Below are 27,835 nucleotides of genomic sequence, written 5' to 3' on the forward strand. Positions count from 1 at the left end.
TTTTTATAACTTATTGATATATAACTTGAGAAAAATTTTCTAAACACAGTCATGATAAACATAACAGTCATCCAACAGTCATGTGGATCCTGGGGGACATTCTGAATCAAAGTTAGTTTGTTGTGTGTTATCCTCTTCAAAAGGCACTCAAGGAGCTATATTTTTTTCTTTTGGGGTCATACCCTGCATTGTTGAGGGGTTACTCCTGCTTCTGTGCTCAGGAATCACTCCTGGAGGGCTCAGAGGACCAAATGGGATGCCGAAGATCAAATCTGAGTTGGCCAAGTACAAGGCAACTACCCTAGCCACTGTGCTATCACTCCAGCCCCAGGGACCTATATGAACCATGTTTTGGTTTGAACCCTCTGCTAGGAGCAGATCAAAATAGGTATCATTTTAATACTTATCTTTAACCATTTTTGGAGATTCCAAGTGAGCTCAGGGAGCATCATCAGGGAAATCATGTGGACTTTGTGCTATGATTCTATCTACATTGTCCAAACTGACTTCTTTCTTCCCTGAGTCTTTTGCTTCCTCCCTCCTTCCCTCTGTTCCTTCCTTCCTTCCTTCCTTCCTTGCTTCCTTCCCTTCCTCCCTCCCTCCTTCTTTTCTTCCTTCCCTTGTTTCTTTCTTCCTTCCCTCCTTTCTTCCTTCTTTTCTTCCTTCCTTCCCTTCCTCCTTTTCTTCCTTCCTTTTTTCTTCCTTCCCTCCTTTCTTCCTTCTTTTCTTCCTCCCCTTCCTCCTTCCTTCCTTCCTTCCCTTTTTCTTCCTTCCCTCCTTTCTTCCTTCTTTTCTTCCATCTCTTCCTCCTTATTTCCTTCCTTCTTTTCTTTTTTCTTCCTTCCCTCCTTCATTCCTTGTTTTCTTCCTTCCCTCCTTACTTTCTTTCCCTCCTTCCTTCCCTCCTTCTTTCCTTTCCCTCCTCCTTCCTTTCTTCCCTCCTTCCCTCTTTTCTTCCTTCCTTTCTTCTTTTCTCCTTCCCTCCTTCCTTCCCACCTTTTTTCCTTCCTTCCCTCCCTCCTTCCTTCTTTCTTTCCACCTTTTTTCCTTCCCACCCTCCCTTCCTTCTTCCCTCCTTCATCCCTTCCTCCTTTCCTTCCCTCCTCTCTTCTTTTTTTTCTTTTTGTTTTGGGTCACACCCAGCAGTACTCACGGTTACTTCTGACTCTGCACGCCTGGTGGTGCACAGGGGACCATATGGGATGCCAGAATTGAACCAAAATTATTTGTGTGCAAGGCAAAAGCCTTAACTGATATGCTATTGCTTCTGCCCTCTTTCTTCTTACCTTCCATTCTTTCTCCCCTTCTAGTCTTTCCTCCTCTTCCTTCCTCCCTCTCTCCCTTCATTCATTCATTCTTTCCTTCCTTCCTTTCTTCCTACCTTCCTTCCTTTCCTCCTTCCTTTTTTTTTTTTTTTTTTTTTTTGTTTTTGGGCCACACCTGGAGATGCTCAGGGGTTACTCCTGGCTGTCTGCTCAGAAATAGCTCCTGGCAGGCACAGGGGATCATATGGGACACTGGGATTCGAACCAACCACCTTTGGTCCTGGATCGGCTGCTTGCAAGGCAAATGCTGCTGTGCTATCTCTCCGGGCCCCTCCTTCCTTTTCTTTTTTCCTGTCATTTTTATTCCTAGTATAACAATATATTATAACCCAGATATACAAGAATAAAATTTTGTTTATTTTTGTTGTTGTTTTAGAATTTTATTATTTTTTTGTTTTGGTTTGGTTTGGTTTTGGTTTTTGAGTTACACTTGGTGGTGCTCAGGGATTACTCCTGGCTCTGCACTCAGAAATCACTCCTGGCAGGCATGGGGGACCATATGGGATGCCGGGATTCGAACCACCATCTGTTCAAATCAGATGCATGCAAGGCAAATGCTTTACCATTGTGCTATCTCTCCAGCCCCTAAATTCTTATTATTTAACTAGTGAAAAGCCTTTCCATCTATTGGGAAAAAGAAAGTTTTATATTTGTCTCAAGTAAAGTGAGATGAGAATTTGTATGGGAAAATTATTTGCATTATTTTTATTGACTTATCAACAGTTTTCTATACAATAATATAATATTTGGGAGTACAAGGTTCATCTTTATATTTGTATATACAATTATAAAAATTCTAATATCATTTTATTATTAAATCATCTCTCTCCATTCATCTCATCTTCTCCTTTCCTTTCTAGAGGCCACTATAGTTTCTACTGAGTATAGGAGTTACTTTTTTGCCAGTACATTTACTTGATATTTTTATCAAGTGTGTAAAGCCAACCAGTTACTGTCTGTTCTTTCCTTTATTTTATCACTTAGCTTAATCACTTCATATTCCATTCATTTTGTTCCAAAGGGCACAGTGTCACCTTTTTCCTGGCAGATTAGTATTTCACTGAGTATTAATACTACAGAATCTTTCTCAGTCATTATCCCATGGGTTTTTTTAGGTCTATTTCATGCTTTTAGTTATTGTGAATGATGATTCTTTGAATTTAGGAGTGTAAAAATTTTTTTCCAAATGAGTATTTTCCTCTTCTTCAGATAAATACTTATGATTGAGAAACTAGCCCTTTCCTCTTTTTTTTTTTTTTTTTTTTTTTGGTTGTTGTTGTTTTGTAGTTTTTGGGCTACGTTCTGCAATACTCAGAGGTTACTCCTGGCTCTTTGCTCATAAATGACTCCTGGCAGACTTGAGGGACCCTATGGGATGCCAAGGCTCAAACATAGGTTGGCCACATGTAAGGCCTTCCCTCTGTGCCATTGTTCTGGCTATGCCCTTTTCAATTTTATTTTTCAGGAATATCCACATTGTTTTCCAATTTATACTCCCCGAGTTCCTTTTCCCCTATACCTTATTATTTATAATTATTTACAATTAAGTGTTATTCCTCAACACTTGTTATTTCCAGTACTTGTCATTTTCTATGATACAACACCTTGTTCTGGTTTGCATCTGAGATGTGATTGGCTTTGATCAATGTATTTCTACTTATTTTTCTTTGCAGCTCACTTTAGAAAGTGACCAGTGATCTCAGTTAAGGGACTGAACTCAGAAATAGGGACTGGACATAGAAAGAAAGGTGAGATTTTAGGGTCATAGTTCAAAGAGTCATTTTCACACCCATCGAGGCAAGAGCCCTTCCCTGTAATACTTTACTGAAGGCCCCTGATGACAGAATGCTGATGATCCCACAGTGATCAGATACGCATTAAAAGTCATTACTTTATGCAGATGTTTTATTTTGTTTGGGGGACATACCTGGAGGTGCTCAAGGGTTACTCCTGGCTCTGCACTCAGAAGTTACTCCTGGCAGGCTCGGGGGGACCCCATGGGAAGTCAGATATCGAACCTGAGTCAGCCACATAAATTTCTGAAGATCTTGAGCCACCTAAAAGGGCATCAGGATATCGAGGCAGAGAGGCAGATTTCTGTCTAAGAGACTGGCAGGGGATGGAATGGGAGAGGGTTATGGAGGGGCATTAGTGGGGGAAGATCACAATAGTGAAGGGTGGTATACATTCTGTGACTGAAACCCAGTAAGAAAAATTTTGTATACATGGTGATTAGATAAAAAATAAAAAATTTTAAAAAAAGATGGCACCAAGGTTCCACACTGTGCTTTTCCTCACCACCCACTTCTGCTTATTACACCCCAGCCTCCTCCTTATCAGCCTTCTATGGCCCCCTCTACTCTGGCCCTCTGGGCATGAGGTCTATGTGACCTTTTCTGGCTCTGCCTTTCTTTTCCCACTCTCTCTCTCTCAGCTCTCTGTCTCATTTCTGCCCTTTCCACCCTTCTACCAGTAACAGCTTCTGCTTATCCCAGCTCTAAAAACTTCTTTCTGGTCCTATTGCTCTGCAGAGATACACACACCCCTCTCCATGGATAAAAAAAGAAACACACCCTATAGGTAGGATCAGTGCATGTGAAGACAATAAGTGGTCAGGGCATAGACCCATTATTTATTTTTTAATTTTTTCTTTTGGGGGCCACACCTAGTGATGCTTAGGACTTCTTGCTTTGTGCTCAGCGAGCACTTCTGGTGGAGAACTTACGGGGTGCTGGCAATCAAGTGCAAGTCATGCTCATGCAAGGCAAATGACAATTTCCCCACTGTACTGTCTCTCCATCTTCTAGAAAGGTTTTTTCTTCTGAAACAGATGTGAACTGCAGAGAAAGTTCCCAGAAAGCCCTCATGCTTCTTGTTCTTATACTTACTTTTGATGTGTTTGCTACAGAATAGTCAGCAAGGAATCTCCATATTACTTTCCATAAAGGCTGGACTAGACAGCATTCCCACCAGCAGTGAATAAGAGTTCCTTGATTCAACTATACCACTCCTAGGGATATATCCTAGGAACACAAAAATACAATACAAAAATCCCTTCCTTACACCTATATTCATTGCAGCACTATGTACCATAGCAAGACTCTGGAAACAACCAAGATGCCCTTCAACAGACGAATGACTAAAGAAACTGTGGTACATATACACAATGGAATATTATGCAGCTGTCAGGAGAAATGAAGTCATGAAATTTCCTGTACATGGATGTACATCGAATCTATTATGCTGAGTGAAATAAGTCAGAGGGAAAAAGATAAACACAGAATAGTCTCATTTATCCATGCTTTTTTTTCATCAATTCAGTTTATTTAAAAAGTAGAATAGCAATAATAGGTTTGCTGCCAAGTATTCATTAATTCAACTTTATTCAACTATTATTTTTTATTTTTATTGTGACCAAAGAAAGTTATAAATCTTTCACAGTAATATTTAAGGTACATAGTGATAATGAATAAGAGGAATTTGCACCACCAGTGTTGTCCTCCCTCCATCCCTTTTCCTAGCATGCGTCCTACTTCTCCCTCCTTTAATCCTCAGGATGCTAGTGTAACTGGTCCCCACTTGTACAGTTTATTGTAGATTGGATATTGATTCTGTTGTTGACTTTAGATTTGGTGTTCAAGTCTGATCATTTTTTATTTCCACTAAATGTTCATGTGACTGTCTAGTCCTGATGCCATCCTTTTTTCCCCTTAAAATATGAGGCTGAGTAAGATGATTTTAGTAATGTGGTTCTGTTGGAAGTAAAAGAAATGAAAAGGGAAAAAAGAAAAACAAAACAAAAAACAAACAAATGAAAACAACCTAGAAGGAATCGTCTAAGATCTCTAGCTACAGAGGCCTGCTGTTATCATTCACAACTGAGCGGAAAGATTCCTGGCACCATAAAAAGAATTCTAAATGTGAAAATGAACGTGTATGGAGCCTATAGTAGTTCCTATGGCAGTATGCTTCAAGGGCGGAGAAACCCTGTATCTCTTAGGCTAAGAGAATTTCTTCTCTAATTTCCCCAAAACTTACTGTGCCTATGCAAAAAGAAAGAAAGAAAGAAAGAAAGAAAGAAAGAAAGAAAGAAAGAAAGAAAGAAAGAAAGAAAGAAAGAAAGAAAGAAAAAGAAAGAAAGAAAGAAAGAAAAAGAAAGAAAGAAAGAAAAAGAAAGAAAGAAAGAAAGAAAGAAAGAAAGAAAGAAAGAAAGAAAGAAGAAAAGAGAAGCAGAAGGAGGAAGAAGAAAAGAAGAAGAAAAAGGAGGAGAAGAGAAGAGGAGGAGGAGAAGGAGAAGAAGGAGGAGGAAGAAAAAGAGAGGAGGAGAGGAAGAAGAAAAGAGGAGGAGGAAGAAGAAGAAGAAGAAGAAGAGGAGAAGGGAAAGAAGAGGAGGAGGAGAAGAAGAATGAGAAGAGGAAGAGGAAGAAGAAGAAAGAAGAGGAGGAGGAAGAAGAAAAGAAGAAGAAAGGAGGAGGAGAAGGAGAAGAAGGAGGAGGAGGAGGAGAGGAGAGTTTGGAGGAGAAGAAGGAGGAGGAGGAGAAGGGGAAGAAAAGGAAGAAGAAGGAGAAGGAGAAGAAGAGAAGAAGAAAAAAAGAAGAGAGGAGGAGGAAGAAGAAAAGAAGAGGAGGAGGAAGAAGAAGAAAAGGAGAAGAAGGAGAAGGAGAAGAGGAGGAGGAGAAGAATAAGAAGAGGAAGAGGAGGAGGAAGAAGAAGAAAAGAAGAGGAGGAGGAGGAAGAAGAAAAGAAGAAGAAGAAGAAGAAGAAGAAAGAAGGAGAAGGAGAAGAAAGAAAGGAGGAGGAGAAGAGGAGGAGAGGAGAAGAATAGGAGGAAGAAGGAGAAGAAAAGGAGGAGTTTGGAGGAAGAAGAAGAAGGAGGAGGAGAAGAAGAAAAAGAGAGAAGAAGAGGAAGAAGAGAAAGAAGAAGAGGAAGAAGAAGAGAAAGAAAGAAGAGGAAGAAAGAAGAAGAAGAAGAAGAAAAGAAGAAAGAAGAAGAAGAAGAAGAAGAAGAAGAAGAAGAAGAAGCACAAACCTTTTTTTTAATTTATTTATTTTTGTTTTTTGTTTTTGGGCCACACCCAGCATTGCTCAGGGTTTACTCCTGGCTGTCTGCTCAGAAATAGCTCCTGGCAGGCACAGGGGACCATATGGGACATCGGGATTCCAATCAACCACCTTTGGTCCTGGATCAGCTGCTTGCAAGGCAAACACCGCTGTGCTATCTCTTCGGGCCCACACAACCCTTTTTTAAGTAATTACCGGTTTGGGTTGTTTTTCTTTTCTTTTCTTTTTTTCTATGCATGGGTGTTTGTGTTTTTTTTTTTTTTTCTTGTTCTTTTGTCTTTTTTTTTTTTTTTTTTTTTTTGCTTGGTTGTTGTAGTTGCTGGTTTTGGTTTTGTTCTTTTTTTGTGTGTTGTTACCTTTTTTCCCTTTTCCCCTTTTCTTCTTCTAAATTCATATTTAGAACTTTTTATTTTTGGTTTTAGGCTCACACCCGGCAGAGCACTACATTCAGAAATCGCTCCTGGCAGGTTCACGGGACCATATGGAATGCGGGGATTTGAACCACTATCCTTCTGCATGCAAGGCAAATGCCCTACTTCCATGCTATCTCTCCGGCCCCATATTTAGAAATTTTTTAAGAAAATTTAAGGACATTATTGTAATAAAGCCCAGAGACAATAAAAATGAGGGCCAGAGAGGCCAGAGAGATAGCATGGAGGTAAAGCGTTTGCCTTTCATGCAGAAGGTCGGTGGTTCGAATCCCGGCATTCCATATGGTTCCCCCCGAGCCTGCCAGAAGCAATTTCTGAGCATAGAGCCAGGAATAACCCCTGAGCGCTGCTGGGTGTGACCCAAAAACAAAAACAAAAACAAAAACAAAATTGAGGGCCAGAAGGACTGGCTCACAATATGAAGCTCACCACAAAGAATGGTGAGTGCAGTTAGGGAAATAACTACACTAATAACTATCATGACAATCTTGATGAGTGAGAATTCCTGTCTCAAATACAGGCAGGGAGGCAGGGGTTGGGAAAGAGGGATATTGGTGGTGGGAATGTTGCACTGGTGAAGGGGGGTGTTCTTTTTATGACTGAAACCCAACTACAATCCTGCTTGTAATCTATGGTGCTTAAATAAAGATTTTATATAAATAAAAAAAACAACAACAAAACCAGACTCAGCAAGGGTTGAAATCAGGCCAGGATATGGAACCCTAGCCAGTGTCAGGGTCCCCCTTGGCAGGGGGTGGGGGAGATTGACCCTTAGTTGAGCCAGGGACAGGATCATTTGTGACATCTTTCTTCTAAAACTTCTGTAGATGCTCAGATTATGGGGACACCCAGTCCCCAAATGGTCAAGTAATATGCTTCACATTCCTCTCTCCCAGGCCTTTTTTTTCCTGGTTCCTAGGGAAACCCAGATTCTCTGAAGGATACCATATGTGTCTTCCTGGGCAAGGGCCAGCAAGATAAATGGATGCTGTACCTTTAAATTCTGCAAGTCAACTTGGCCAGGAAGGGCCAGCACTCAGGGTCCAGCCCCTACACAGAGAATAGCTCCACTCTGCCTCCTGCTCTCTGCAAGGGGTCAGGCTGTGCCAGCTGAGCTCTCTCTGGCAGCTCCGGGCAGCATGGCAGCAAAGCTCCAGTCCCTCCTTCTGGTCCTCCTGCTCAGTCCCGGGCAGCTGGTACCAGCCAGGAAGCTTCTGCTCTTTCTGCTGGACGGTTTTCGCTCTGACTATATCAGCGAAGAGGCCCTGGGGACCCTGCCTGGTTTCAGAGAGATGGTGAACAGGGGCGTGAAGGTGGATTACCTGACCCCAGACTTTCCAAGCCTCTCCTACCCCAATTACTACACGCTCATGACTGGTGAGTGTCCCCAGTTCTGGGGCTCAGAGGGGAGGGGGTGTCAGGACACTCCAGGTGTCCAGGTTTCTTTTTTCCTCTGGTGACCCAAGAATTGGTAAGAAATCTGTGTTGTTCTTGGTCGTGTGTGTGTGTGTGTGTGTGTGTGTGTGTGTGTGTGTGTGTGTGTGTGTTCTCTGTTCTGCAGAAAGTTCTCTTGAAAAATTCCTTTAGAATTCCCTTGAGGAGGGCAGAGTAGCAGGGATGCGCGGTGAGGGGAAAAAAGGGAGGGGTGTTATTTCTAGAGCAGAAGTCCCAGAGAACCCTCCTTTATTCTAAGCTCCAATTTTCAAAGCTCAACAAGTGTTTCCCCTACATTTTCCACATCTAGAACCTCCTGTCCCTTTGCTCAGGGACATTTGTAGTTCAGGAGGTGTGTGTGTGTGTGTGTGTGTGTGTGTGTGTGTGCGCGTGCGCGCGCGCTCATGCACACCTTGGTGATCGATGCACCAGATTGAGAAGGTGACACCTGTGATTCCTGTACAGTTCCGAGGGAAGTGCTAGGTCCTGTCCTAATATTCCTTGGTAATGCCACTTGTTACTGCTTTGGGCAGAGGACAAGGTGAAGGGGGAAATGTCATGAATTTTAGCTTTTTTTAAATCTTTTTGTATACGATTCTTGGCACTACATAGCCTTCTGGAAGTACTGTTAAGTAGTGAGCCCTGAGCACAGAGTTAGGAGGAGGCCCTGAGTACTTTTGGGGAGGGGACTTGGGAGATTATCAAATTCCTTCCCCCCCCAAAAAAAAAGAGTGAAAATCAAAACAAATCTCATATCCCTCCAAGTTTGAAGAAGCTTCTTTGATCCAAAGGCGACCTTTGTCTGGTGTTCTGGAATGTCAACCACAACTTCGATCTTACCAGGTCTTTCCTGTACTCCAGCTGGCTTCTCAGTGAAGCTTCCTGAAGACCAGGGAGAAGTCAGGAATTTAGGAAGGATTTAGGAATGTGCTCTTCGCACTTCTCTGTGGGACCCCGTGCTCTGTGCAGGGAAAAACACTGGAATGGATGTGAACTGGGAGGGGATCAAGCGCTCTGCCATCTCCCCCTACAGCTTCACAAAATCTGGGTGACAAATGACTCTGGAAACCTGAGAAGAAACTGGGGACTTGATCTGGGACTTGGTGTTGAGGTACCACCCAAATAAAGGCAGAAAGGAGGTTGAAGAAGTTAGAATCAAAGGCACAGAGAGTAAAAACACCAGTGCAAACTGCTCACAGGCAGAAGAATTTGTAGAACAATCAGAATCTAGGCTCTAAGGAGGATGAACCCGAAGAGGCTCTCTGGCTGCCCTTGGCACCACCACCCTGCCCAGGACGCCGCGTGCGGGCTGCTGGCCGCCACACAGCTGTCATTGTGTCTTGCACATGGGCTCCAGCCAGCCCCAACCTCCCTCGTGTAAGAGCGCATTGAAGAGGGCAGCCGCCTTTGGGGCTTCTTGCAAGTCTACAGCAGCTCAACAGAATCCTCCTCAGAAAATCAAGAGTCAATAGTGTCTGTAAGAGTCCTCAGAGATGCAGCCCCAATGACAGGGTGTTTTGTGGGCTGGACCCTCAGATGTCACAGAGAATACTGTGTATAGAGCTTCAGTCACAGGTGGTCTCATTTCCTGCCCTGGCTTGGTCAAGATGAAATAGCCCTCTCGCAGGTATGGGATCAGCTTCCAGGATCTCACATGCATCTCACCCCGGAAAGTCCCTGATCTTTATACATGTTCTTCCTGTGTGCTTTAATTATTTTTGTTTGTTTGTTTGTTTGGAGGCCATACCTAGAAAAGTTCAGGGTTACTCCTGGCTCTTCACTCAGAAATCACTCCTGGAAGGCTCAGGGGACCTGGGATGCTGGGGATCAAACTCAGGTGGATTGAGTGCAAGGCAAACTCCCTCCCCACTGTATTCTCTCTCTCTCTCTCTCTGTCTCTCTCTGTCTCTCTCTGTCTCTCTCTGTCTCTCTCTCTGTCTCTGTCTCTGTCTCTCTCTCTTTCTCCCCACTTCCTGTGTGCTTTGCAATGGAAATGCCAAAGTTCTCTCTCTCTCTCTCTCTCTCTCTCTGTCTCTCTCTGTCTCTCTCTCTGTCTCTGTCTCTGTCTCTCTCTCTTTCTCCCCACTTCCTGTGTGCTTTGCAATGGAAATGCCAAAGTCTGTTTCTATTTCAGTTGATCTTGCCATTTGTAAGGTATAGAGCCACATGTTCTCCCTGGCAGTGCTCAGGGTTTACTCCTGGTTCTGTGCTCAGGGATCACTCTTGATGGTGCTGGGGGACCATATGTGGTATTGGGGATTAAACCAACATTGACCATGTATGAAGCAGGTGCCTTAATTCCTATCCTACCTCACTAGCCTTGGCTTTGCCATTTCCATACAAGTATGAGTATATGTAGACAGGATGTGTCTGTAACATGTAGGTTCATGCACTCATGCCTTTTGAATTATGAGATGCCTGGCTCTAATGTTCTATAGTGAATTTGAGAGTTCTCAGCAGGATTGTGGGTTGGGAGCTGGTTGACCATGGGGCTGGAGGCATCTTTAAGCCCTGGAAGCAGAAATAAAGTTACACTTTTTCCATCTAGATCTAACTGTAAAATAAACCTCACATTGTGAAATTAATCCCCACACACCATATATCCAACCCAGGCAGGCAGGTCTGAAGCAGGTAGGGTAGTGGCAAAGAATTAATAAACCAAGCCAGTCAGGAGAGAGTCATGGAGTCAATCTGTGCCTTGTGGTGTCTCTCTGCAGGAGGGCAGCAGCCAAAACTGCTCTTTCTTTATTCTCCCATAACAAAATCAACCTGGCAGGGTTGGACAGAGTGATCCAGATGAGTTTTTACATATCAAAGGAGAGGTTTAAAGGAAAGAAGAAGATGGGGGAATGCCTTTGTTTGGGGTTAATAGCTGGATGTCAATTGCTCACCTAAGATTGAACACATTTTTTTCCTTCATATAAGAACATGAATTTGGGGGTCTGAGAGAAAGTACAGTGGGGAGGGCATTTGCCTTGCATGTGATCCCCAGCATCCCTTAGGGTTACCCAAGCCCTCCAGGAGTGATTCTTGATCACAGAGCCAGGAGTAACCCTTGAGCTCTGCCAGGTATGGCTCAAAACAAAAACAAAAAGAACAGGAGTTATACAAAAGCATTTAAGCATTATATGAAGCAACCAGAGAATCATACTAAGTCCTTAATTTGGTTTGTCTTTTGGACCACACCTAGCAGAGCTCAGGATTAACTTGGTGCTATGCTGAGGGATCTCTTCTGGGCATGCTCAGGGAACTATGTGTAGGGCCAGGATCGGATTCAAGTCTGTCACATGCAATGCAAATACCCATTGTATTACCTGCTATATCCTTGTGGTACAAAAAAATATACAATTTCTATTGCTGTTGTCTTTTGCTTCAGTCTAATTTTGTAAGGGGAGTGTTGCCTAGTAGTGCTGGGGGATACTTCCAGCTCTGTGTTTGGGTATCTCTCCCAGCAGAGCTCTGGGGACCATATATGGCTCAGAATCATGCCAGTTTGGGCTGCATGCAAGGCAAGAGCCTTAACTCCTGTACAACTCCTGTACTTCTCTTCAATCTGAGACATAGTTTTAAGTTTCTTCAGAATTTATTACAAAGGCTAGAGCAATCTGGGTTTGGAGCAACAGCACAGTGGAGATGGAATTTGCCTTGTATGCAGCCAACACAGATTCGATCCTCAACATTCCATTTGATTCCCTGAGTACCTCCAGGAATAACCCCTGAGCACAATAATACCTGAGCACTGCTGGGTGTGGCCTAAAAAACAAAAGGCAATGATCTTATCTCATGAATGATTGACCATGATCCATAAAGCTCTGAGCGCTCTTTTTTGAGGGGTTGTGGGAGAAACTTTATCTGGTATCCATAAGAACAGCATTGAAGGACCAAACCTTTTCATTGCTCTGCACCCCATTCCTCAGTAGCTAAACCCTAGTTGGGTCAAGCATGTAGGGGCCATTCCAAGATTGGAAAGCGAACAGTGGAAAGAGGATTAAAGAGATGTACATCCTACCTCCTCCTAGAAGGTGCTGATGTAGAAGTCAAGCAAATGAGGGAAGCTCTCAAAAGAATTTCAAGGAAAGCCAGTTGAGTGGTGAGGAAACCTGAGCAGTGACAGACCTTGAAGGAACCCTGCAAATTGGCCAGGACAACTTCCAGTACACTTGCTCTAGTGGATTTTCTCCATCAAACTGATTTGTCAAACTGAAATTGACAATCCACTAGAGATAAGAAAAATCATCCAGGGGCCAGAGAGATAGCATGAAGGTAGGGCATTTGCCTTGCATGCAGAAGGATGGTGGTTCAAATCCTGGCATCCCATATGGTCCCCTGAGCCTGCCAGGAGTGATTTTTTTTATAATATTTTATTTAAACACCTTGGTTACAAACATAATTGTGGTTGGGTTTCAGTCATATAAGAAGACAACCCCCATCACCAGTGCAACATTTCCACCACCAATGTCCAAATATCCCTCCTTCCCACCCTGCCCCCACCTGTACTCTAGACAGGCTTTCTATTTCCCTCATACATTCTCATTGTTAGGATAGTTCGCAATGTAGTTATTTCTCTAACTAAACTCATTACTCTTTGTGATGAGGTTCATGAAGTGGGCTGTAACTTCCAGCCATCCTATATTTTATCTCTGAAAATTATTGCAAGAATGTCTTTCATTTTTCTTAAAACCCATAGATGAGTGAGACCATTCTGCATCCTTCTCTTTCTCTCTGACTTATTTCACTCAGCATAATAGATTCCATGTATAGGAAAATTTCATGACTTCATCTCTCCTGACAGCTGCATAATATTCCATTGTGTATATGTACCACAGTTTCTTTAGCCATTCGTCTGTAGAAGGGCATCTTGGTTGTTTTTAGAGTCTTGCTATGGTAAATAGTGCTGCAATGAATATAGATGTAAGGAAGGAATTTTTGTATTGTATTTTTGTGTTCCTAGGGTATATTCCTAGAAGTGGTATAGCTGGATCATATGGGAGCTCAATTTCCAGTTTTTGGAGGAATTGCCAAGAGCGATTTCTGAGCGTAGAGCCTGGAGTAGCCCCTGAGTGCTGCCGAGTGTGACCCAAAAACCAAAGAAAAAAGAAAAGAAAAAAAAAAGAAAAATTATCCAGGGGCCAGAGAGATAGCATGGAGGTAAGGCATTTGCCTTGTATGCAGAAGGACAATGATTCAAATCCTGGCATCCCATATGGTCCCCCATGCCTGCCAGGAGCAATTTCTGAGCATAGAGCCAGGAGTAACCCCTGAGCGCTGCTGGGTGTGACCCAAAAGCCAAAAGAAAGAAAGGAAGGAAGGAAGGAAGGAAAGAAGGAAGGAAGGAAGGAAGGAAGGAAGGAAGGAAGGAAGGAAGGAAGGAAGGAAGGAAGGAAGGAAGGAAGGAAGGAAGTTAGTTAGTTAGTTAGTTAGTTAGTTAGTTAGTTAGTTAGTTAGTTAGTTAGTTAGTTAGTTAGTTCATCCAACCATTGCATGGGGCACAAAGATGAATCACACAGGGCCCCTGGCCCTACTCTCATGTTGAGGAGAGACATTTCAGAGTCCTACTGTCAGTCTCAGTTGTGTTAAAGGGTGGTTTGTGGTTCCTCAAATTCATCCTCAATTCTCAACCCACAGGACCAAAGTATCGTGGAGGATAAAGTCTGATGATGAGGTTCCAAGGGGGCTTGAGAGCTGGACCTGAACCAGAATGGCTCATGTTTTTTAAAGCAGAGAATATAAAAATAGACTGTGGTGATAATATCCAGAGACAATAAAAGCAAGGGCCAGGAGGACCAGTTCATGGGCAGGAGCTTTTCACAAAGAGTGAGGAGTGCAGTTAGGGCAGAGAAGAAACCACTAGGACAGTAAAAGTGGGAAATGGTCACTCTAGACAAGAACTGGGTGCTAAAAGGAAGGAAAGGGATAGACATTATACCCCTTAAGGAACAATATTGCAAACCACAGTGTCTAAAAGAAAGAGGGAGAAGGAGGGAGAGAGGGAAGCAGGGAGAGAAACATACACAGAGAGAGAAGAGAAGACATGAGAGGAGAGGAGAGGAGAGGAGAGGAGAGGAGAGGAGAGGAGAGGAGAGGAGAGGAGAGGAGAGAAGAGTCTGTCCATCCCAGAGGCAGACAGGGGAGAAGGTCTTAGAGATGGGAGGGAAACTGGGGACATTGGTGGTGGAAAATTTGTCCTGGTGAAGGGTATTGGACATTGTATGACCGAAACTCATTCACAAACAACTTTGGAACTGGGGGGAACCCAACTGTATTATGAGCAACCTTATAAGCCACAGTGTTTAAATAAAGTAATTTAAAAGAGAGAGAACATGCTGCTAGGTTTAAGCAGAGACTCCCCAGGAGCACCCAGAGCAAGGTCATCCATCTTTCTGCTCACCAATGATCAAAGCTTCAAGAAATGTCAACCTGGTCAGATGCTAGCCTGTGGATCCACCAGTGGCTGTCAGCCTGCTCTTTGGTCACTCAGCACTTTGCTGTGGAGACTGGAACTGATGGGCAGGCAAAGAACCAAAGATGCTGATCTTTCTATATTCTGAAAGAGAGAGAGAGAGAGACAGAGAGAGAGACAGAGAGAGAGAACAGATCTAAGCCCACATGCCTGAAGGCTGTTGGGGTAGATCTGATTTGCTGGTCTGCATTGGGTGTAGATTAACTGAAATTTTGTTAAAGTATAGCCAAAGTGGGCTTGCACTTGGGATCCTTTCTGCCTTCATTTGTGGCTCTGTAAGTTTCTTTCAGGGGTCAGAGAGATAGCATGGAGGTAATGCATTTGTTTTGCATGCAGAAGGATGGTGGTTCGAATCCCGGCATCCCATATGGTCCCCCGAGCCTGCCAGGAGCGATTTCTGAGCATAGAGCCAGAAGTAAACCCTGGGCACTGCCAGGTGAGAGCCAAAAACAAACAAACAAAAAAGTTTTTTCTTAACCTCTCTCCAGAGGTCCAGGTACATTTGATTTCATGAGGGTAAAAGTACTGAGTGTCCAATGCAGATCAGAGCTATGCTCAGGGAAAGCATGCTGTGTATATGTCAGAGCTGATAAAACTCAGCCTCACTTGGCTAAGGATAATGGCAGAATTTGCTTGTAATATTTGTTTCTTTGTTTTGGGGTCACAACTGGCCATGCTCAGGGCTTACTCCTGGCTCCATGCTCAGAGATCACTTCTAGCACAAAGCTTAGAGTTCAGAACATTGAACCAAAGTGGTCATGTGTAAGGCCAGGATCTTGGCCCTTTAACTGTCTGTCTTTCTGGCCCTACTTTGTAATTTTTGATATCTTCTGGGGAAGGAGTTGTCAAAATAAATGTCCTGCATTGTAGGAAAATCTACCTAAGATTTATTATTTTATAAAAATAAACTACCAAGAGTTGCATCTATACTGGAATATACTTTCTGTACAGTAGATTAGTGTTTGTACCATATTCAGGAACTAGAAAATTTAGAGTTGGAAGTAGGGGGGTTTGCACCAGAAAAGAAAGTCAGAAGTTGGGCCGGAGAGATAGCGTGGAGGTAGGGCGTTTGCCTTTCATGCAGGAGGTCATTGGTTCGAATCCCGGCACCCCATATGGTCCCCTGTGCCTGCCAGGAGCAATTTCTGAGCCTGGAGCCAGAAATAACCCCTGAGCACTGCTGGGTGTGACCCAAAAACCACAAAAAAAAAAAAGAAAGAAAGTCAGAAGTTGTCCTTGAGACTGTGTCTAGTAGTCACACAAGTCACTGGTGACACTGATTTTTTTGGTATTGTTTTAAAGGTTTGACCCAATATCTTAGGATAGATTTTATTTTTTACATATATATTTTACTGATTTATTTAATTTTTCTTTTTTATTATAACACTATGATTTACTAGTTGTTCATAATACAGTTGTTCTAGGCAGTAAATGTTCCAACACCAACAACTTCCCTGCCCTGTGGACTGGACAGAACTGTGGATATTGAAGATTCAACCTCTGGAACGCTTCACGAATTTGCGTGTCATCCTTGCACAGAGGCCATGCTAATCTTCTCTGTATTGTTCCAATTTTAGTATATGTGCTGCTGAAGCGAGCACTATTGATGACCCAACCTCTGGGACCCTAGAATGTGATCATTTTGAAACTCTCTGGAGCTGGGTTAGTTAACCATGAGGTCATGAAAGGGGCATGACCCATGGTAGCTGCTGGTCTGGGATTAGAGAGGTTGGGGCTAAAGTACAGATGAGAGGCAACCTGGGAGGACACAGGAGAGGAAGATGGCTATCTCTATGCCAGGGTGTGAGGCCTCAGGAGACACTTTCCCTGATGACCTTTTGCTCTGACTCTAGAACTGGGAGAAAACACTTCTGCTATGAAAACACTAGGATGTCCAGAGAACATTTTTCTGAGGATTGTGGGCCACAGTCAAGACAGGATGCTGACAGGAGGCCAAAATGGGGTTGTGGTTGTCCCCACATCCCCACAGACTGCATCCACCTCAACCTGACTGTCCCAGAGAATTCTGGTTGTTTCTGGAATTGAGGCACTAGTGCTAATGCATGAAACTATAGCCTGGAAAGTGACTATGAGGCTGGAATGGGGGTCCTCACAACTTGGAGAGGCAGGGGAGGGGCAAATAAGGTGAGGAGAGGACCCACTTCTCTCTGATTGCTCTTGGGAGCAGCTGCACCAGCCCCTTCAGCTTCTGGTCTTGCCAATCATGTACATCAGAGATGCTTTGGCAGTATCTTTCACATTGGTCAGCATGGCCGCTAAATCTAAGAGTCTCTGCATCTCTGTCTCAGCATCTGTCTCTGTCCTATCTCTTCCAAGAAGGACACCCATCATATTGGATCAGGGCCAATCTAATGGCATCATCTCCATCAGTTGGAATTCTCTCTCTCTCTCTCTCTCTCTCTCTCTCTCTCTCTCTCTCTCTCTCTCTCTCTCTCTCTCTCTCTCTCGTTTTTGGATCACACTTGGCAGCGCTTAGGGGTTACTCCTGGCTCTATGTCAGAAATCGCTCCTGGCAGGCTCAGAGGACCATATGGGATGCCAGGATTTGAACCAACAACCTTCTGTACACAAGGCAAATGCCTTACCTCCATGCTATCTGTCCGGCCCCTAGAATTCTCAATGAGCTTAGTTCCCTAAAAACAATCATACTCATATCTACAGGTACCTAGGGTTAGAACTTCAACATCTATTCATATATCTATAATACATTTTGGTGTATATAATTAATTTGATTATAGTTTAGGTAACATGGCCACCTGGCATCATTAACATTTGTGGTAAAAATGTACAAAGTTACTGTACCCCATTACCACACAAGACCTTATCAAGGTCCCCATGACACCTCTACTGTGCCTCTTCCTCCTTCAGCCTAGCCCCCAAGTCTTTGGTCATCTGATTATTAGTCTATAACCCAAAGCCAAGGGTTTGATATCATTCAGTACTGTCTATTTCCTTGTTTAGTCTCACAAATGAGTGTGTCACCCTATATTGGCCCTTCTCTCTCTGACTTAAAACTGATGGGAGGAATTGATGGTTCCACTGAAGACATTCCAATAAAGTGCATTCTTCCTCTTTCCCACATCAAACACTTGAGCATCTCCCATTCTTGGTGGTTTGCATTTACAGAGATGAGTAGAACTATGAGGCTGCATCCTAGTGACCCTGAGATGATGGGAAAAGTGACCATGGAATTACTAGAAGGAAGGAAACGGAGCTGGGACACCAGTGAGCAGCAGTGAGAAAAATTTGATTTGTCATCAGAATCATTTTCAAGTCAGACTAGGTTATTCTCCTTGAGGGATTCGGTGTCAGTGTCATAAGCAAGAGTTCCATAAACACACAAGGACATTAAGGAAAAAAACTGCTCCTGGGGGTCCCAGATATTACTCAACTGACCACACAAGAAATAGAGGATACTCCTCACAACTGTCTTCTCCATCTGCATGAAATTTTTGGTTTGGTTCTTGGTTTTTAGTGCTTAGGAGTGACTCTGGGCTCTGCGGTCAGGAATCACTCCTGGAAGGCTCAGAGCACCATATGGGATCCCAGGGATCAACCTGGTGTTAGCTGCATGCAAGGCAAGCACCTTCCCCACTGTTCTATCACTCCAGCCCCATGTGCATGATTTTTCACTGACATTTTGCCAGTTCTGTCCCAAGGATACTAATATTGCCTGCTTACAAAGCACATCTCTGGGAGACCAGAGAGAGCTCAACATAATGATTGCAAGTTCTTCAGTGGGAGGGCAGCATTCCAGCCCAGCATGGCGTGGTACTCCCTCCAGCACCAACAGGAGCAACCCAGGAGCACAGAAATGAGAGTAACCCCAGGGCACCAACAAGAGTTGCAATAAGGAAATAAACTGTTTCTGTAGTGAGTTGTGACTCAGTTGCCCAGCTGGTTTGGTAAGCCAGGAAGAGGATTGATTGATTGATTGATTGGCTCATACCTAGAGAAAAAAGGAGTGCCCTAAGAATGATGTACACCCCAGTACATCCCAGGGGAATCCCCTCAAAAACATCTCTAGCTGGGGCTGGAGAGATAGCACGGAGGTAAGGCATTTGCCTTGCATGCAGGACGGTGGTTCGAATCCTGGCATCCCATATGGTCCCCCGAGCCTGCCAGGAGTGATTTCTGAGTGTGTAGCAAGGAGTAACCCCTGAGCAATGCCGGGTGTGACCTAAAAAATAAAAACAAACAAACAAAAACACATATCTAGCTGTAAAACTTTGGATACTGTGATGAGAGGGTCCCAGTTACCTGGAGGACAACCGAGGAAGTTTCTTTCTACACCAGCCAACCCTCATTTCATAGCCTCCCATCCTATGTAGACCGAGTCTCTGGAGCTCAGGAGAATTCGGTTCCCTCATTAGCTTCCTCTCTGCAGATGTGCAGGAACCAATGCCTCTACCCAACGCTTCTGGGAGTTAGGATGGGGAAGTTGGGAGATGTTGCATCACCCAAGTACCTGCTAGTCTTCCAATATAGGTTAAAGGACATCAACTGATAACTCAGAGGGAGTCTACATTAGCCTGTTAATGCTTGAGCTTATTTTGTAGCTATTGGGCCACACCTGGAAGTACTCAAGGTTTACTCCTGGCTATGTTCAGAGGACCCTATGCAATACTAGGAATTGTGATTCAAGTCGGCTGGGTATAGCATAAGCACCTTAACCTCTCTTTTGTCTCTCTGGCTCAATGTGTCAACATTTTAAGCATCTGTGAATGGGGCCATTGTGTTCATCATCTCCCAGCCTAGGTTCTGTGATAGGCTAGAGCCCTCTCCACTCACCACCTCAGTTCTATGTATAGCATTTGGGTCTCAGGGCCAATTAGGTTGACATACTCCCTGTCTTCAGCCCTTTCATGGCAAAGAGAGATGTTGGAGTCTGGTGTGGGCAGACAGACAGGAGGCTGCCTAGGATGACATCCTAAATAGACTTCTGTTTGTTTGTTTAGTTTTTGGCTTTTGGGTCACACCCAGCAGCGCTTAGGGGTTACCCCTGGCTCTACGCTCAGAAATCACTCCTGGCAGGCTCGGGGGACCATATGTGATGCCGGGATTTGAACCACCGTACTTCTGCATGCAAGGCAAAGCCTTACCTTCATGCTTTCTCTCCAGCCCCTAAATAGACTTCTGGTAAGAAATCCTGCAAAAACTTTTACCCTTAAAGAAAGTAACAAGTCCCCAGAGAATGTGGTGTTTCCTTCTAGGACTCAAAATAAGAATTGATATCAAATCAACCATCTTGGACTTCTCTTAAGTTCACTGGACTCCAGAAATGGATCTAATTCCAGGTTTCAGTCAGTCTCTTCCTGAACTTTTGTCCTCTAACATAGTCAAATGGCCTCGTCCCAAATCAAGACATGCCTCTTGGGACATCTCTGAGGAGGGTTTGCAAAAGCCACTGAACAGGCATTTGTCTATGCAAAACTGCACACTCAGACTATGTGAATGAAGCAAAGCATAGGTTAAAACATCTACTAGATCCAATCTATGCATTACCTATGCAGGACATTTAAAAATATAAAATAAGAAAAATAGATGGAACCTTCAAAATATTAAGTATATTTATCGGTCTTCAGATACACAACTCAATTCTAAAGTCCTAGATATGAAATCAACAGCAGATAATTGTAGAAATAGCAAGCATTAAAATTGGCTTGTCTTTTTATTATTTTTTGGTGGGATTCCTTTCCATTTAGTGGTATATTACTTATAAGATATATGATTACAATTATTTTTTCTCACACAGGGACTGTCTTTTTAGTTTCTTGGTGGAGGATCATGAAGAGGCAAAAGTACTTAATTTTGATGAAATTCTATTTATCAATGTTTTCTGCCAACTATATGTACTTTTTGTGTCATATCTAAGAAACAATGACCTAATATAATATTGTGAGTATGTACTTATGTGTTTTCTTCTAATGTACCTTGTTTTGGGATTTTTTGAGGTTTGGGATCCACTTTGAGTTAATTTTTTAATTTATTGAATCACCATGAAATAAAGTTACAAAATTGTTCACGATTTTCAGTCATACAATGTTTGCACATACATCCATTTATCAGTGTCCACTTCCCTCCACCAACGTCCCCACTTCATTTTTGTGACTTGTATTAGATAGTTATCACAGTACTATTCATTGAAAAGACTATTGTTTTTTAACCATAGAATGGCCATTACACTTTTGTTGAAAAAGCAACTAACCATGAATGGTAGATCTTGTTCCCATGCTCTTAGGTTTATTCCATTGGTCTGTAGATTTTTTTTCTCATACTTAGACCACAATGCCAAGATTTCTGTCATTTTGTAGTAAACTGTAAAATCTAAGTCCTACCATCTTTTTCTTCTTTTGATTAGTTTTTCTATTTTGAGCCATCCTATTTCTTATTGAGTTTGTCATCTTTGTGGGGAATGGTAGAAATCCAAATAGGATGTCACCAGGAATTGTAATGTCTTTAAATTGTGATTATTGAACAGATATTAAATAAGTTAGGCAGTGTTCTTACTCATGCATATGGAAAACAATTCTGTTAATTTGGTTTTCAAATTCTTTCAGGAATCATTTGTAATTTTCAGTACTTAAGGACTGCATTTATTTTGTTAAATATTTTTCAGCATTTTATTCTTTTCAAAGTGGTAGTGAATGGATTTTTTTATTTTTTTGTTTGTGTTTATTTGGGAGAGGACACAATTGGCAGTGCTAGGGTTTACTCCTGCCTGACTCTGCTCTCAGGAATCACTCCTAGCAGGCTTGGGGGACCAATATGGGATGGCAAGAATCTAACCTGGGTTTGCTGCATGCAATATGATTACCCTACCCACTGTACTACTGCTCTGGCTCCTAAAATTGTGCTATTAAGTTCATTTTTGAAGTGTATGATAATGAATTTGGGGGTATTACTTGCATTTTGTTACTTAATGAAGTTATTCATTTTAATAATAGTTTGTGGATTTTTCAGGTACATACACATACACAGACATGTAGGATTGGTCATGTTTCATGAGTGTAGCAACAGCTCCTTCTTCCTTTTTTTTCTTTTTCTTTTTCTTTTTTTTGTTTGTTTTTTGGGTCACACCCAGTGGCGCTCAGGTGTTACTCCTGACTCTGCACTCAGAAATCACTCGTGGCAGGCACAAGGGACCATATGGGATGCTGGAATTCGAACTACTGTCAGTCCTGGATCAGCTGCATGCAAGGCAAATGCCCTACCACTGTGCTATCTCTCTGGCTTCTCCTTCTTTCTTTCTAATCTTGAGACCTACACTGATCTTCAGAATAATCTACAGAATAGCTATTTCTGCAGATGACAGAATTCAATCTAGAGAGAGTAGATAGGTGCTGTGTTTGAAGTCACTTAGACAGGAAGTGAGACAATCAGAACAGGAGCACTGAACATTTGTCTCCATTCAGCATTTGTACCCACCACCTCCAGGAAGCAGAGTCAAATATTCCAGCCACACTGATTGTCTTCCTTGGTTACACCCTGATAAATGCATCCAACAAGGATCAGAACATGCCTTTCCGATAAATGCACCCATACTGTGCACCTGGGTTGGGTGGGGGTGGTTGCCACCTTCCAATACCCTTGCAACTAAATTCCCACAAATGCCCTCAAGGCTGGCATAGTTTTATTTGACAGATGAGCAAACTAAGGCAGAGAGAGACTAAATGGTTCAACATCACAGTGCCCCAGCTATGGTGGATGGAAGCAATTGGAAACTTCACACTCCTCCAAGGACATCCTTCTTCCTCCTTGATGGAGTGACTCTTGGGGAGGAGGTTGAGGCAGCAGCCCTGGCACCAGGCTGTGTCTGGTCCTCAGACAGTGACCTTATAGCTTTGATCAACACATGGCAGAATGCTGAACACACAGACATCCACAGTGCCCAATGCCCTGCCTTTCCAGGCTTCTTCCAGACTAAGGTCCCTCCTAGGCAGTTGTAGACCTTCCTTTGTGCCTCTCAATGGACAATGCCCTACAATGAGCGCCTCTGGGCCCGAGCATAAAGAAGAGGATTCAACCCAGACACTCAGCTGCTTATCCGAGAGGGCTGGGGCTGAGCCTTTGTGAGAACTGCTGGAAACAGTCCCCCTTTATATGTGCCACATCTGGTCTATGACCCCCCTCTACCACCAACCCCCACCCAATAGTAGCTGTGCAGCCCAGAACTAAAGCTTCTGATTGCACTTTCATCCTGGGGTGCCAGGAGGGCCTGGTGGTCCCCATGGGGGCAGGGGCTATGTCACTCTCTGTCCCAAGTCCACTGTCTCTCTCACTAGCTCTGAAGAAGAACTCGATAAATGGCCTCTTTGTCTGCTGGCTTTAAAGTGACTCGGAAGTTGTAGTGCCATTAATATTCAGCCCGATGCCTTTGAAGCTGTTCCCTGTCCCCCTCGCATCCCTGACTTCTAATAGAAAGGGAATCCCTGTTGCCAAGCCACCAACAAGGCATGCAAATAGAAAACCCTAATGGGTAGTAAGAACCCCCTCAGAGCTCCATGATGTCTCTTCCTCGAGCCAGTCTATATTCGGTCTGGAAAAGTCGTAGGAACCTTGCCGAGACAGGTTTAATGAAGGCATCTGCAGACAATCTCAAGTATTTTAAGAGGCAAGTAGATACCTCACTGAAAACCCAGTGGCTTCACATTCCTGACCAGTGAGTAACCCAGTAGGTGCTCTCTTGTCAAGCAACTTCTTTTCTATTCTTGAGCTGTTCCAGGTTGGGGAGTTGAAGTCATTCACAACTTTGTGTGGAAATGTTCTCAGCAGCGACGGGTCCCAGGGCAACATGGCTTGTGGGCCAAGCAATTCCAAGTCACCAGCCTCCTGTGCCAGGTGGCTTTGTGGTAGGCGGGAGAATATGGATTTCCTCAGAATGTGAAGAGAAAAGGTCATGTTTCTGTCAGCCACGGTTTCCTTGAGTGCTGTAGGCATCTTGTGTCTCAGCAATTCTCGTGGGTCATAGTCCTTTCACGAGAGGAAAACGGGTAACACGAGCGGCCAAATATGAAATATGAAATACATAAAACCACACAGGGAATGTGGGGTCAGCACGTTTCTGGCAGGAGTGCGACAAGTTTAATTTTTTGACCCGGGGAATTTATAGGGGTAATAGTAGCCACAGGTGAAGAATAATTGTAATCACAAAGCCTAGTACAACAATAACAATACCTAAGCTATGGGTGTGACTGTAAAAATTCTAAGTTACAAGAGAAAAGGTCACAATTCAAGGTAACTCCTTGCAAGCTTACTTTAAATGCAAAATCAGGATTAGGAGGAAGTAGGAAATATCTAGAAACTTGATCTTTCTAGGCTGGACTCTATAGTTTTAGAGGTTAAGTGAAGGGAGGAACCTAATCCCCAAGAATGAGCTTCCCTATTTCTAAAGGAGGGTCAATAGTCAAGATCTGCATTCTACAAAAAAAAAAAAAAAAAAAAAAAGATCTGCATTCTGGTTACACCCTTGATTACCAGAAACTGCAGTTGCAAAGAGAAAAATTGTCTTTGCTTTTAGGGCTGACTATATCCAGAAAAAGGGGTTCTCAAATAAATGTTGGTGCTGGAATTTCTGAGCCAAATTATTTGATAGAGGCCATTATTTTGCCTGATATATACAAAGGAGAGATAGTCAAATACTGGCTGAACATGTAATGCCAGGCATCTCTTTGGAAATTCTTCAACCATCCACACAGGGGAGAAAGGCGTCCACAGAAGGCCTTTTGAGGAACCCCACGGGGGTTAAATTAGTTCTATCCACCAGGAAAATCTGAGGATACATCTGGTGGGCTGATCCCTGTAAAAGCTTAGGCATGCCCTAAAATCTTAGGTATGCCCTGGCACTTGAGCTTTCTATAGCCATAGCTTTTATATTCTCAGTTCCTTGTGATACATAAACCCTTATTGTTGCTCAGACCCAACTTCAGGACATGTGTGAGTCCCACTTCTGGCTTTACAAAAGCCTCACTTCTGGTCTTGCACATGTTTCTCACTTCTCTGAGAGTCCTGGTGGGCTCATTCCTCCAGTCTTTATATTCCTAATCTTACCCTGCCTGTTCCCTGTTGCCCCTATCAAGACCTTCTGCTACTGCCTCTGGGCCTCTGGGTCTATAGCTGACTTTTTCTGAGCCTCCTTTTTCCTCTCCTGAAGGTTGTTTTCTTTTTTTGGGGGGGGGGGCCACACCCGTTTGATGCTCAGGGGTTACTCCTCGCTAAGTGCTCAGAAATTGCCCCTGGCTTGGGGGGGACCATATGGGACACCGGGGGATCGAACCTCAGTCCTTCCTTGGCTAGCGCTTGCAAGGCAGACAACTTACCTCTAGCGCCACCTCGCCGGCCTCTGAAGGTTGTTTTCTATTAGTTCAGAGAGGACATGCTTCAGGTCTGCAGCTTCTTGTCTGGTGTGTGCCATTAACAAAGGAAGCCTGAGGTCTCCAGTTCTGGAGGCCATTAGGAGTCACTGAATAGTTGATGAAGAAATGACCTACTTTACTTGGAGCAAGAATCTTTGGTAATATTTCTTTTCTTTATATGTTATGGGGCTGGTATTTCAGGGAAATGTATGTCTGTATATCTTGGAAGTCAGCCCATAGAAGCCAATCTTAGTTCATGTTTTTGCAAAGAGACACAATTCAGAATGGATTTAGGCAGCATCTAAATGAACTCTTGACTTCTGGAAATAAAACATCAACATGAGAAGGAAAACAGATCTCTGGGCTTATTAAACTTGTGTGCTTCCAGACCTCTTTCTTCAGATGGGCTCCTTAGAGCACAGCTTCTTCACGTGACTTGAATTATGTAGCACTAGTGACTTTAGCTCCTCTAAGGAACCCAATAGAGCTCCAACAGCCAATAATAAGAGGGGATGTATGATGCATTTTGGGAGAGAGGTGCTAGTGACAGGAGTTAGCTGCACTCAACAACTGGCGTACAGGTTTTTGTAGTTATATAAAATCCCAGTGTGGCAATGCTCTGAGGTTACTCCTGGCTCTGCCCTCAGCTTCAGGTTTCCTAAGTAGATTAAAGCCTTCCACCACTAAGGCATTGTCCAGGAAAAAGGACTTGTCATGTTGGGAGGGGGGGACTATGTCTCCTTCTGACCCATTGCTCCAGCCCCTTCATACTAGAGTTTGATTGAACTAATACTATGCCATCCTATGATTAACCTTCCCAGGTTTTAATAGCCTGAACATCCACATTCTGAACATTGTGCTTCTCCAGTTGACTTTTTTCTTCCCTTGAAAAGTATGATTCTTTTCTAAAGGGGTACCATGCATTATTTTGTTGTGTTTTCTGCTGAACGAGCTGAAAGCAAGATGCAATCACCCCACCCCTAAACACTGCAACATGTGCGGGGTTGAATCCCCAGGATTGGAACCTCAATTATTTTCAGATTTTCTCAATTGCTGAAAAAGAAAAACTTCTATAATGCTTTCCAAATTCCAAATGAAATCAAGACTCAAGCTTGTTTGTTGACCCTTGTGAGAAAGCATACTCCTTAGTTTGGACTTTTGTTTGACTTTTTTTAAAATAATGATTTCTTTATTTAAGCACCTTGGTTACAGAAATGTTCATAGCTGTGGTTCAGTCATAGAATGTTCACTGCCCTTGACCAGTGCAACTTATCGCCATCAATGTCCCCCATTTCTCTTCCATCCCCCAAACCCTGCTGTCTCTGGGACAGGCATTCTGCCTTTTTTGTTTTGTTTTGTTTTGTTTTTGGGCCACATCCGGCAATGCTCAGGGGTTACTCCTGGCTGTCTGCTCAGAAATAGCTCCTGGCAGGCAAGGGGGGCCATATGGGACACCGGGATTCGAACCAACCACCTTCGGTCCTGAATCAGCTGCTTGCAAGGCAAACGCCGCTGTGCTATCTCTCCGGGCCCGGCATTCTGCTTCTTGCTCTCTCACACTCTCTTTCCTTTCTAACATTGTGGTTTGCACTATTGTCAATGAGGGGTGCCATGCCTATCACTTCATCCCCTTTCAGGACTTGGGTTCGGGGCAAGAATACCATGTTTTGTTTTAATCCACATAAGGATAAGGTGCCATATTGGCTGGCAAGGGGTAATGAGTGCAGAAGGCTGAATGGAGGACTTACTTAGCCTGACTCTAGAAATTCTATATTCTCTCTCCACACCCAAGCTGAGGTCATGTGGAGTCATGTAACCTTGACTGGGAATGTCCCTTAGCCTTTTCTTTGTTTGTTGATTTGGTTTGGGGTTTGGTTCACACCCAGTGACAGAGGTTACTCCTGAACCTAAGCTCAGCTATTACTCTTGCAGTTTCTGTGGACCATATGGGATGTCAGGGATTGAATCAAGAGAGAATAGAACTTGAATTTCTTAAGCTGATAGCTCTAGCCCAGGTTCAACCAAGGCACTGGTGGGCAACATTGCCTTTAAGTAACCCCAGTGCACCACAGCTAATGAATACATGCAATCAAATCCTGCATGCCCAAAGAGTACAAACTAAAAGAGACCCCAGAAGAAACACCCCAAGACACATCCTAGTCACAATGACGAATCCCACAGATAGAGATAGAATTCTGAAAGCAGCAAGATCGAAAAGAGAAATTACATTCAAGGGAACATCCTTGAGATTTACTGCAGACCTGTCACTGGAAACACTCAAGGCCAGAAGGCAGTCGTGGGACATAGTGACAAAACTCAATGAAATAAATGCTTCGCCTAGAATATTGCACCCAGCAAAACTCACTTTCAGGTTTGAAGGAACAATACATGGTTTCACAGACAAACAAAAGCTCAGAAACGTTACAGACTCAAAACCATTCTTTTTTTCTTTTTTTTTTCTTTTCTTTCTTTTTTTTTTTTGGTTTTTTTTTTTGTTTTGTTTTGTTTTTGCACCACACCTGGCGATGCTCAGAGGTTACTCCTGGCTGTCTGCTCAGAAATAGCTCCTGGCAGGCACGGGGGACCATATGGGACACCGGGATTCGAACCAACCACCTTTGGTCCTGGATTGGCTGCTTGCAAGGCAAACGCCACTGTGCTATCTTTCCAGGCCCTCAAAACCATTCTTTTTTTTTTTTTTTTTTGGTTTTTGGGCCACACCTGGTAATGCTCAGGGGTTACTCCTGG

The 27,835-nt window shown here is 43.4% G+C and overlaps 1 protein-coding gene and 1 non-coding gene across 2 annotated transcripts in view; one reads left to right on the plus strand and one right to left on the minus strand.

Moving 5' to 3' along the window:
• Positions 1-7,909: 7,909 nt before the first annotated feature.
• Positions 7,910-27,835, plus strand: part of ENPP6 (ectonucleotide pyrophosphatase/phosphodiesterase 6) — a 78,273-nt gene continuing 58,347 nt past the window's right edge. Inside the window, exon 1 of the mRNA XM_049771429.1 lies at positions 7,910-8,194. Within this exon, the coding sequence (XP_049627386.1) occupies positions 7,957-8,194 (238 nt within the window). The 5' untranslated portion in view covers positions 7,910-7,956. The remainder of the gene's footprint in view (positions 8,195-27,835) is intronic.
• Positions 16,206-16,312, minus strand: LOC126007318 (U6 spliceosomal RNA). The gene has a single exon (XR_007494900.1). It is a non-coding gene; the product is annotated as a U6 spliceosomal RNA (small nuclear RNA).

This window comes from Suncus etruscus, chromosome 4, assembly GCF_024139225.1.
Source record: "Suncus etruscus isolate mSunEtr1 chromosome 4, mSunEtr1.pri.cur, whole genome shotgun sequence".
In the NCBI taxonomy this organism is placed as follows: domain Eukaryota; kingdom Metazoa; phylum Chordata; class Mammalia; order Eulipotyphla; family Soricidae; genus Suncus; species Suncus etruscus.